Source organism: Zea mays, chromosome 6 (genome assembly GCF_902167145.1).
Source record: "Zea mays cultivar B73 chromosome 6, Zm-B73-REFERENCE-NAM-5.0, whole genome shotgun sequence".
Classification (NCBI taxonomy): domain Eukaryota; kingdom Viridiplantae; phylum Streptophyta; class Magnoliopsida; order Poales; family Poaceae; genus Zea; species Zea mays.
In genome coordinates this window covers 27476265-27487837 of record NC_050101.1, presented here as the reverse complement: position 1 = coordinate 27487837, position 11573 = coordinate 27476265, and the positions used below count along the sequence as shown (strand labels likewise).

The 11573-nt window shown below is 46.8% G+C and overlaps 1 protein-coding gene across 2 annotated transcripts; it reads left to right on the top strand.

Moving 5' to 3' along the window:
- Nucleotides 1-4459: 4459 nt before the first annotated feature.
- Nucleotides 4460-11132, top strand: LOC103629111 (probable protein phosphatase 2C 77). Of its 2 annotated transcripts, XM_008650308.3 has the most exons (4): nt 4463-5200; nt 6575-6823; nt 10133-10306; nt 10436-11132. In XM_008650308.3, the coding sequence occupies exons 1-4, from the start codon at nt 4676-4678 to the stop codon at nt 10781-10783; spliced, it is 1296 nt and encodes a 431-aa protein (XP_008648530.2). In that variant the 5' UTR covers nt 4463-4675; the 3' UTR covers nt 10784-11132. The 2 variants fall into 2 exon arrangements, with proteins under 2 accessions (XP_020395789.1, XP_008648530.2); XM_020540200.3 differs by having other exon boundaries at nt 4460-5200; nt 10133-11132.
- Nucleotides 11133-11573: the final 441 nt, after the last annotated feature.

Sequence of the window (11573 nt, the reverse complement as noted above, 5' to 3'; positions counted from 1 at the left end):
TCCAGGGCTCTCGTACGAGAAGGTTGGCCGCGCGGGAGAATGGGCCGGCGCATAAGGCTCTCGCTCTCTCTCTCTCCCACGCGGACGCTTGTAACCCCCTACTGCAAGCGCATCCATCCGCCCTGGGCGCAGGACAACACGAAGGCCGCGGGTTTCCCCTTACTGTTCTCCCCCTTTGTGTCCCGTCTCGCGCCGACCCATCTGGGCTGGGACACACAGCGACAATTTACTCGTCGGTCCAGGGACCCCCCGGGGTCGAAACGCCGACACCCGCTATCGCTCGGCTATCACCTCTAAAAGCCCCAACCTCGCTGATAATCACTCGGCCACCACTACAAAAGCGCTGGCATCGTGAAAAAGGCAGTCTGAAGCACGGCTCAATGATTCTAAGTCGCTACACAAGCATTACGTTCAAAAACAGCCTCTGCAGTAGGCGTTAACACAATCGACGATCAGCAAGAAGGCAGAATGATACACACAAGAGGGGTTGAAATCATTCTCCATTATACAAGAAGTACTACCGAACTTACAAATCAACTCATTCTGAGCTGATGCTTTCCCTTCTACTACATTACATTTAACTAACTATACTACTAGCTACTACTACATTATTTCGCTAATACTGTTTCTACTACTAATCTACACTAACATCTAAAACCAGTGGCGTCTAGCCACTGGCCTTGTTGCTGCCCTTGCTGCTGCCTTTACTGCCGCCGCTGCCGTCGCCGCTGCCACCCTTACCGCTGCCGTCACCGCCCTTGCCGCTGTCGCCGCCACCGTCACCGTCGTCGTCGCCGTCACCGCCGCCACCCTCCTCGGACGAGTCAGAGGAATTCTCCTTGTCCGAGGAGTACTCCGACTCATCCGAGCCCTCGAGCCCGGCGCGCTCGACGTCCCGGATGTAAGTCCATACCTCCGCGGCGATCCCCTAGGAGTCGTCTGAATCATCAGACGATGCCGGGGGAGAGGCAGGGGCCGGAGAGCCCTCGGACTCGGAGGAGAACTCCTCCTCCGAGTACTCCGAGTTGCCAAAGTCCTCCGAGGGAGGAGTCGGCTCGCGCTTGCGCTTGTCGCCCGAGTGATGCGAAGAGCCACCACCTTTCTTGCTCTTGCCCATGGCGGAGTGGAAGGAAAGGAGATGAAATAACAAGCAGTAGCAAGAAATGTGAAAACACCAGAGAAGCGAGAGCACTATTTATAGAAGAAGAAGGCAACCGCTCACCTCTTACCACGGCTACCGAACAGTCACAAAAATTCAATATGCAATTCAAACCGTCTGAAGACACGTCAGGCGGCTGACGCCGTTTCACGTAACACGACACCCATTGGGACTCCAGTCAACTGCACGGGCGATATGATTACACCCGCGGTCACATCAAGTTACTACTCAGAAGCAGTCTGCTAAACGCTCAGCGTACCAAGCCGTCCCTTGCCTACACCCATTAGGGGGGACGCCCAGAAATTATCAGTATATTTTCCAAAACTGTCACATCCGTACAGTATATGCAATGAATACTCCAAGACAAAAGAGAGATATCAGCAAGGATCAAAGGAAAGCCAAATATAGCCGATAAGGTACAAATCCAATCGACAGAAGCATCAAAGCACGAAGTGACATGAAGACTAGTCAAGGGCCATCTATCGAACATCCAATCAGTCACAGATCAAATAAATTGCCAGACCTAGCAAGATATGGGCAGATCGTGTACTTGGCTTCAGAGACAAAAATGTATGCTGACCTCTGAAGCATAACATTGATGACATAATGCTGACCTCTAAGGCATTCGACAAAAGAAAAGGATGATTCCTAAAGAAAAAAAAGAGACACCATGAGATGAAGACCTCCGAGTGGATTATTTTCAAAAATCCACTCGAAGCTCGGGGCTACACCCATTGGGTGCACCTTTGGTGCACCCAATGAATCATCATCCCCGAAGAAGCAAAATGTTGACCTCTAAAGCACAAGGCAAAATTAAGACAAGGCTGACCTCTGAAAAAGCACGAGTGGAAGATGAAAGTGGTTTCTGATAATACTTGAAGTGAAGACCTTCGAGTGGATTGTTTGCAAAAATCCACTCGAAGCTCGGGGGCTACACCCATTGGGAGTCCAACAGTGCAAAATGCTGACCTCCGAAGCATGAACCTGAGACAGAACGCCAAACTTCAAGGAATAATAGCAGAAGAAGACACTAAAAAGAAAACGTGTTAACCGGATCACACAGAATTCAGAAGCAATGGCCCGACAGACTTATTTCCAAAGCATTCCCTGTTAAAATCAAATACTGCAAGCTGGACCTAGGATCTTTGGGTCGTTTATTCCAAAATCATCCCAAAGATCGGGGGCTTGTGGGGGACAGATATCCCCCGGGTCCACTAGAAGGATAAAAGACCTCACGAAAGGCCCAAGGGCCCCATAATTCGTAAGGTCATCCCCTCGTGGGCCTGGGAGGAACGACCAGTGGAACGGATTAGCACAAGGCCGGGTCGGCGCAAACCTAGACGGCCCAACAAATTTGAGCAGTGATCGCAACAGTGACCCGACCTTCCCGCGCAGGGGCCCCGTACATCGGAACTGAGCGAGGATGAGTCGGCTGAACTATAGGAAGATAGACTCAGTTAGTTCGCTATTACTTTGGCACACGTTGTTATCATATCCACATGTAATGCCCCACGGTCAAGTATATAAGGCCCAGGGGGCATCCCTTCAAGACGATCGACATCATTCATCACTTAGCCATCCACCCCTCTCTACGTTTTCCAGCACTAGAGAACTCCCTTGTAACCCATCGCATAAAGCATTCCAGCCAGGACGTAGGGTGTTACGCATCTTAAAGCGGCCCGAACCTGTACATCATCGTCTACTATTTCTCGTGCGCCCAGCACGAACCATCGAGCTACAGTCGGTAACACCGTCCTATTCCTAAAAGCACCTTGGGGGGTAACCCTGGGTGCGCGGTCGGACCCGAAACACCGACAACGACTGTGATTGAAGACTTCTATCGAGGATCCAACGACTCGGCCTTCGTCCGGGCCATACTTCAAAAGGCGCTGCCCACCTTCGAACAATTGTTCAGGGAAGCCGACATTTACATCACCGCGGATGAGCGGGCCTAGGACCTCATCGAATGTTGGAGACTGAGCCATCGGAGTGAAAGATGTCACTTGGTTTTCTAACGGTCCCCTACCTGACACACCAACTGTCGTGGTTTCAGAAACTAGGGGACAATAATATCTGTGTTCGGTGGGGGATGCTAGCGCGGACTCACTCCAAATGATGAATCGTTGGGACTCGATCCTAGGGTTTGAGACAAAGAGTTTATACTGGTTCAGGCTTACGCCCTAGTCTAGTGTTGTGTTGATCGTAGTATTGCCTTAGAGTGTGTCACAACTGCTATGTGTGTGAGAACCTTTTTATAGTTCAAGGGTCAACCTTACAGGTGAGACATGTTCTCTATTGGTATGGGGGCGATCTGTTCCCCCCTGGGTTGATGTAATGTCCCTTACGTCGTATGTGGTGTCGTGCGTAGCCGTGCTCCCAGTATGGCGTACCACCGTGCCCGTCTGCCATACGGATCCCTGTAGCGAGTCTGTTGCTAATGTCTTCATAGTGGTGCGCGGCGGGTCCCACGGACCAGTCTTATGGAGCGCCGTGCGAAGCGTGGCTTCTTCAGTCGTCATGAGCCCTGTATCATCTTCCGTCGTGCGTAGACATACACCCAGTATGGCGTATCGTGACGTCCTTTTCCGGTATGCGGGTCAATGTAGAGACTTCGGTACTAAGGTCCCCTATGACCGGGGTTGACTGGCCCCACAATGTGGTGGGGGGATACATTTGAGACCGTACGCGGGGGCGTCAAGTCATGTCGACAGGGACCTCTCGACACACCTTCAGTGTGTCGCATGTATGTTTGGACATGGCCTAGGGATGACGCGTCTTGTCGTAGCTGATGTGGATCAGTAGTACTAGATTAGGTCATCCGCCTCACCGAGTTGCTTGCTCTGTCAGGAGTTGGTCAGTCGTTCCGCCTCGCGCGGGTATCTGATCGGTCGCGTGGGTACTTCGTGTCACTGGGTTGCTCGACAGAGGTCGGGTTAGGTGCTCCACCTTGCTGAGTTGCTCGGCGAAGGTTTGGTCAGACGCTCCGCCTCGCTGAGTTGCTCGGTTGAGGCTTGGACGATAAGTGAGCCGTTAAAAGGTCATCAGCCTACTTCAGGTACACGGTTTCCGGTACCCGAAAAAACTAAAACCAGCTAACCTATTTTTTTAAAATGATTTTGTTCGTTGTATCCTATGGAGCACCGGAGAAAGATGAACCTAATAGAAACGCTTCACACACAGTCACACACAAACAAAATTGATTGCACCTGCTCGCGCCCGCGCTCGCCGCTCGATTCAATCCTTGGATATAAAAAAAAACTGTAAAATTTGACCGGTCAACCTGATGACCCCTTCTCTCGGTCTCGGATCCTTTCCTTCCCGCCTACTACCTATATATAAACGTACTACGTAACCAAACCCCGTCCAACCAAAGCCACTACGCTACGTACCTCCGCCAGCTTCTTTCAACCGCCCCCCGCAGGAATAGTAGCACACCTAATCCAAGAAGAAGCGCATCGGGTTCGGGTCCTCCAGCCGACGTACGGTCTCCGTTTATCCTGCCGCCGGATCGGAGCGATGCTCCACGGCGCCAGGTTCCTGTGCTCTGCCGTCGCCCGCCTCGCGCACGCGCTCATCCGCAGCATCCTCCTCCTCATGCCCCTCTGCTCCCCGACGTCGACCTCAGCGATCCCCGCGCCAACATGGCAGCAGCCGGCGAGGGCGGCGCCCTACATGAAGGTGCACCCGGCGGGCCCGCTGATGGCTCTCGACGACCCCAAGGACCAGCTGACAGCGCTGTCGTCGTCGGCGCAGCCAGCGGTCGTCGTCGTTGTCCCGGCGCTCAAGCATCAGCAGCCTGCCGAGAGAGTTGCGGAGACGAAGACGGCCAAGGCGGCGAGGGGAAGGCCGACCAGACTTGCCATACCGCCGCCCTTGCCCTGCGCTCCCGGGGTCGACCCGTTCGGCGCGGTGGAGGCAGAGTTGGCCACCGAACTGGAAGTGCAGGGCGAGGGCTTCTGCCTGGCGAGCAGGAGAGGGGTCAGGCACGCCATGGAGGATGGCTATGGGGTTGTCATCACTGATCACGGAGCCTCCCAATTGGTACGGTACGCGCATTTTATCAGCTAGCTCGATCAACTAACCTGCCTAGGTGTTCTAACATCTAACCTGCCTAGGTGTTCTGAATGGTCTAGTTTCTTTTCCAAATGAAAATCATACAAGAATATATCTGACGAACAACGACACGGTGTGGAAGAAATCTACATTTTCTGGATAAATTTCCATGGCTAGTGCTTATTAATTTCGTGATCATCGATCTTGTAAAAACTATAAATTCAATCAATCAATGATACTGATACGGTAGTTTGACCTCATATTAATTTTTGGGATTGAAAAATATAAAAACACTCAAATAAGTGCATACTAGTCTACATATGTATGACTTGTGTGAAATATACACACTCTAGTTTAATAGTTACAATGTATACCATGATCCATTTAAGAATAATTCATCAATAATTAAAACTGAAGAAACCAACTGTGATATCCTGGCCCCTGGGATGGTGATGTCCTGATCCAAGGCTTAATAAAATTTAAAAAATATTCATACCAACAAGATGCATCTTCTTTTTCGGAAGCCTATTTCGAAAAAACCTCCAAGTTAAGTGTGCTTGGCTTGAAACAATTTGGGATGAGTGACCGACCGAAAAGTTTTCTCGGATGCGCATGAGTGAAGACAAAGTGTGCACAAAAAACCTATGTTGGTATGTGAGGATGATATATAATCGTAAAGAGCTGACAGAAGTAAGTACCATCGGTACAGGGATTGAATGAGGTGTTACACCAACATGGCTTTGTAGTATTTTGTTTAATTAATAGGATACAGTTAGCGGTTCATCAATTACCATAGTAAACATACATGTACGGATTTTAAACTCTAAACTCAAGTTGAATGCCGTCAATATTAAAAAAACAAAATTATATATAGCATATGGAATTAATTGTAACTCTTAATAATTAGCTTCTCATGCATGGAGCACTCTTTTGTATTATTCTTATTATGCAAAAGCAACGCAACTAGCTCTTATTTAAGAAACTACTATAGCTAGACGACGAAAGCGAGAACGAGTCCATTGCTTAGCTGCGAAACATCCAAAACATAAAATGTATTTAATTTTTTCCCCTCTCAATATCTCTCTATCTCTCTCACTCGAGAGAAGTATAGGGCATACTCCGTATGACTCTGTTGGTCAAAACGCAGCAACATTCCACCTCCCATATCTCAAAGAGAGAGAGAGAGAAAAAAGGCAGCATTGCAAATTAAATCTTGCACTGATGTGTTCCGTTCTTTTATTTCGTCAATATATATATATATATATATATATATATATATATATATATATATATATATATATATATATATATATGCATGTAAGATGAGTATATATATTCAACAAGCATGCTATATATGTACAGGCGTTCTACGGTGTTTACGACGGGCACGGTGGCCGGGCCGCCGTGGATTTCGTTGCCGACAAGCTGGGCAAGAACGTCGTTGCCGCGCTCGCCGCCGCCGCCACTGTGACGAGCCAGCACCAACGGCCCGAGGCGGCATCGTCGTCAACGACGCAGCCGGCCAAAACAAGTGGTGACGAGCAGGTTGACGCGGTCGCGGCGGCGATCAGAGCGGCCTACCTGACGACAGACCGCGAGTTCTTGACCCAGGTATGCATCATCTACCGCCCACCACACCACACCATGCGCATCATCAGATTCGTATATGCTACTAGCTAGCTTGTAGCTAGCTTGCAAATTGCAATGCAACTAGCTAGCCCTTTTTTCCTCCTGTCTGACCGGGTCTCTTCCTGCATTGTTATATTCATATATACATTCATGCATGGGTCGGTACGGCGTCGATCGGCGTGGTTTAATTTGTTTGAACGGGTCAAGTCTTGCGTGTTGGTTGCTGTTGTTCTCTCGGCTGGACGTTGACAGTTTGCGTCGCGATTCTGGTAGCCACGTATACGTAGGTGGTGGCCAACTGGTTAGGTTTTTAGCCAAGTGCTGTTGTAAGCGTGTGTGTGTGATAGAGATTGCATGTCCAGCAAAAGCCGCTCCTAGCTGCTTCAGTGCCAGTGCCGTGTGGCTTCTGCTAGCTTAGCTTGCATTGGATGGCAATGGCATGCATCCAGCATGCAGAGGACGGCCGTCGGTAGCACGTACGTACGTACACACGTTCACATTGGCTGGCTGGCTGGCTGCCTGCCAGCCGTGCACCCTAGTCCGTACGGCACGGCTACGCGTTCTCTCATGTCAGTTTCAAATGTCAAAATTTCCCGGTTCATGTGAAGTTCGTACTCCCGCGTCGTGTGGGTGGAGTTAAACAATCATATATATGTTCGTGCTTTCAACCTACGTTATTAATTAAGGTCTTGTGCATCTGAAAAAGTTTAGCTTTCTGCTTTGTCGTCGATTACATATATGCAGGCACATTGTTTAGTTCTTAGTAGTGGTGGATCTAGAAATAGATAGGCCAAGAGCTGGGCTAATACTCCCTCCATCATAAAATATTAGCTGTTTTAGCTTTTGATTTAATTTTATATTTATATTTAAATGGATGATAATGAATATAGATACATATAAAACAAATATATTAATTATTTTATTAATCAAATAAAAAGGTAAAATATATTTTACTTTAGGACGGAAGTAGTGAAGCCCTCAACGATACCGTACCAGCCATATACTAGAAATCATGATATCCACTCAAAGTGCGTGTTTTTTACCAAAATAAAATTTTCCCATTCTAATGCCCTACAATGTATCTAAATTTATGAATCACTAAATACTAAAAATAAAAAAAGAATTAAAATACAAGCAGTGAGTAACTGGACTAGGCACGTGGTCCTCCCATCCGTACTTTCTATTTGTATTTAATATCTCTCTTAATTATTCTTTTCTCTATTTTATCTCATTTCCAACTATTCCCCGTATTCAACTCCACCTTTACTTTTTAACTGAACTATTTGACTTTTCTGCAATAGTTTTTGGAGTTTTAAAAATACTACCATATTTGTACTTTGTAGTATCATAAAATACATTATTATCAAGTAATTATATTAGAAATAAATTAATTTTACAATTAAAACACGGATTAACTAAATGATAGGAGATTAGAGATCCCCTTTACGAGAGGGGGATTTTCTTTTCTCCCCCTAGAGAGCGTGCCAGAGAGGGCGCCGTTGGACTCCACCTCCCTCCATTCGTACACCTCATTTTCGGAAATCGAGCTTTGCAATGCTGATGAGGAACACAATATGGGAGGGGCACGGACTACGGATGGCTCTGGGGAGGTAGGTTTGTGGCCTATATATGGAGGGTTGTTTAGCACTTAAGCTAACGTGAGGGGGACTGTTGCCTGTTAGGCTGGGTGGCTGAAAACCTACTCTCCAAAATTTTATATATTACGGGCTAGTTTTCGGGATTTCTAGTATTAAGTGAGAAAATGAACATATTTCTCATTTTATTCTCGGGAATTGCGAATAAGATTTAAGTTTTTAAATTAGCCCTAACAGTGAACGTTAAACTAGTTATACTTAAGAGTATATTTGGATGATCGGATTGATTCTTAATCTTGTCCAATTGGAATAAACCTACAAAACATTATATATCCATGAGATTTTGTGCCTCGAAATGTTTGTGTCCTTCCGCGCATTTGGCTAGGGAGAACGAAACGGCTTGAGCCTGGTTTCGTTAGATTCCATTTCGTTTCTCCGATACATCCGCACCGTTATTTTTTTCCTAATAATTTTTAGTGCAATAAATTAAAATTAATTATCTTTGCCCCTATGGTGTTCTAGATTTTAGCATATTTTTATTTATTATACATTTTTAATTATAATTCAGTCTACAAGCAAAATAATTTCGTAAAAGTGATTTTTAATCATCTCTTGAAATATTTCGTAAGAGAATTCAGATCTAGAGTGATTCGTGTTTCCCTACTAAAAACGAACTCCTATATTCGAACTAGCAGAGAATACAGAACATACTCACTATCAAAGGACGAAGTACATTGCTCTAAATTCTACTAGTGTTTGATTTATCACTTCTCTTAGATTTTAGGTTGTTAATTTTTTGTTACTGTCGTGTGACATAATTTTTTCATTTAGGGATAAAATAAAAAAACGTGAACTATCTCTTATAAATCATACGTATATCTTTTTAATTGTACTATGATTGTGTAAAACTGTTGAATGAAAAACTCAGGCACAAACAAATATGAGGGAATTTTAAGCTTAGCTTGCACACGTCGTTTTCATGAACACTACCACCACTAGCAAGTTACTAAGGCTAACCGCAACCGTTACCTCTAAATTTTTCCCCATATATCATTTTTCCCCCTATTTTTCCCCTATTTTTTCATCTCCCGCAACAGTTCCCCCTAAATACCCCCTATATCCCACTACCACTATAAAATATCATTTTCTATACCAACTATCAATTTTTATCTACTAACAATTACTCGTGGACCCACAACACAGTGTTTAGGGAGATGAACAGTAACACGCTATATCTGGGGAGAGAGAGAAGGGGGCCGGCGCGTAGAGGGCGCCGTAGGGGGCACCGCTGCGGCCGTAGAGTGCCCCCTACGCACCGTATGAAGGGGAGGGGGCTGCCAAGGGGGCAGCGTTGCGCATAGCCTAACATGAAGACTTAGCTTGAAATAACATGCGCTCTTACCTAATAAACGCGTCGGAGTTATAACTAATTGTGGCTTTAATTTGTTCGGTTATTCCCCATTCTATAGGGATTATATTAGAGAGGATTGGAAGGGATTTTGAAGTGAGATTTTGACTTACAAGGGATTTAAACCCTCTCAAATCTCATTTCTGTCCAACTTGATCCTTGGATTGATTAGGAACTGAACAAGGCCTGAAGAATTTACATGTGTTTCATTATATTACCGCTACTAGAAATTTGCATTTGATAATTACTAATCGTACTCCTGTGTGTTATGAATGTATAATTACGAAGGGTGTACGCGGTGGCGCATGCGCGGCGACGGCGCTGGTAAAGGACGGCGAGCTCTTCGTGGCCAACGTGGGCGACTGCCGCGCCGTCCTCGGGAGCCACAGCGGCATCGCGACCGCGCTGACGAGCGACCACACCGCCGCCCGCGAGGACGAGAGGCGTCGCATCGAGAGCTCGGTATGTGGCGATCGAGACGGACATGCCGGCATTGCACAAGTGATCCCCACGCGCACAAGCTTCTCTTGCAGTCGAGCCGGTACTGATGATGAGGCTGCACACGTACGTGTGGTGTGGCTATATATGCAGGGAGGGTACGTGAGCTGCGGCAGCAGTGGCGTGTGGCGCGTGCAGGACTGCCTGGCCGTGTCGCGCGCGTTCGGCGACGCGTCCATGAAGGCCTGGGTCACCTGTGAGCCGGAGGTCTCGCGGCGCCGCCTCACCCCGGACTGCCGCTTCCTCGTCGTCGCGTCCGACGGCCTCTGGAACAAGGTGTCCTGCCAGGAGGCAGTCGACGTCGTCGTCTCCGCCCCGCCAGGTGGAGCTGGAGCATCGTCCTCCGTGGAATCGTGCAAGGACCTGGTCGCCTTGGCCAGGAAAAGGGGGAGCCGGGACGACATCACCGTCATGCTCGTTGATCTGCAGCGATTCATTTGACAGTCACAGGACGCGGAGGCCACCGTTCATCAATGCTGCCAAGCAAAACATTCGTACGTGATCAAATTAATGTTCTTTTTATAGTGTATATTTTTCTCTTTTTTTTTCTTTCACTTTTATTATTGGATACTCTAGCTAGATGATTTCCCAAGAGATTATATTGTACGTAGTAGTGTAGAGAGGGCTGCCTTCCGAAGAGATTTGAATTCAAACTCGTCAGAAAGTGCAGAAGAAGATTAGCGCGACGTGTAAAAAATAGCTATGATGATTTCCTCTATTAGTTCGAGCAAATATTTCGGTGTGTCACAGGCTCACAGCAGAAGGAAAGCTATCGAACATTCATGGAAAACGACGACTCCAATGATACCCTTATGATTTATCCTTTCTACAAATTTCTAAAGCCATGAACTTTTAATTTATTTATAGAGGCGACTCCGTTTTCGCTAGATATGGCACTATCAAAATATCTTTAAAAATACTACTAGATCCATTCTCGAATATTTATCGCCCGCTAATTTACTTTTGAACTAAAATACGACAAATAAAAAACAACGGAGGGAGTATTTAGCTAGTCTCACATTTTTTAGATGCATCTGTAATTTCAGAGATAATTGGCAAGCCAAACCACCTTAGAAGCAGTTCCACTTACTGTCGTGGTTTCGGAAACCGGGGACACAATATAATTTATATTTGGTAGAGGAGGCTAGCACGGACTCACTCCGAATGGTGAATCATTAGACTCAAAGGAGTTTATACGGGTCCAAGCGGATGCCTTAAGTCCAGTGTAGTG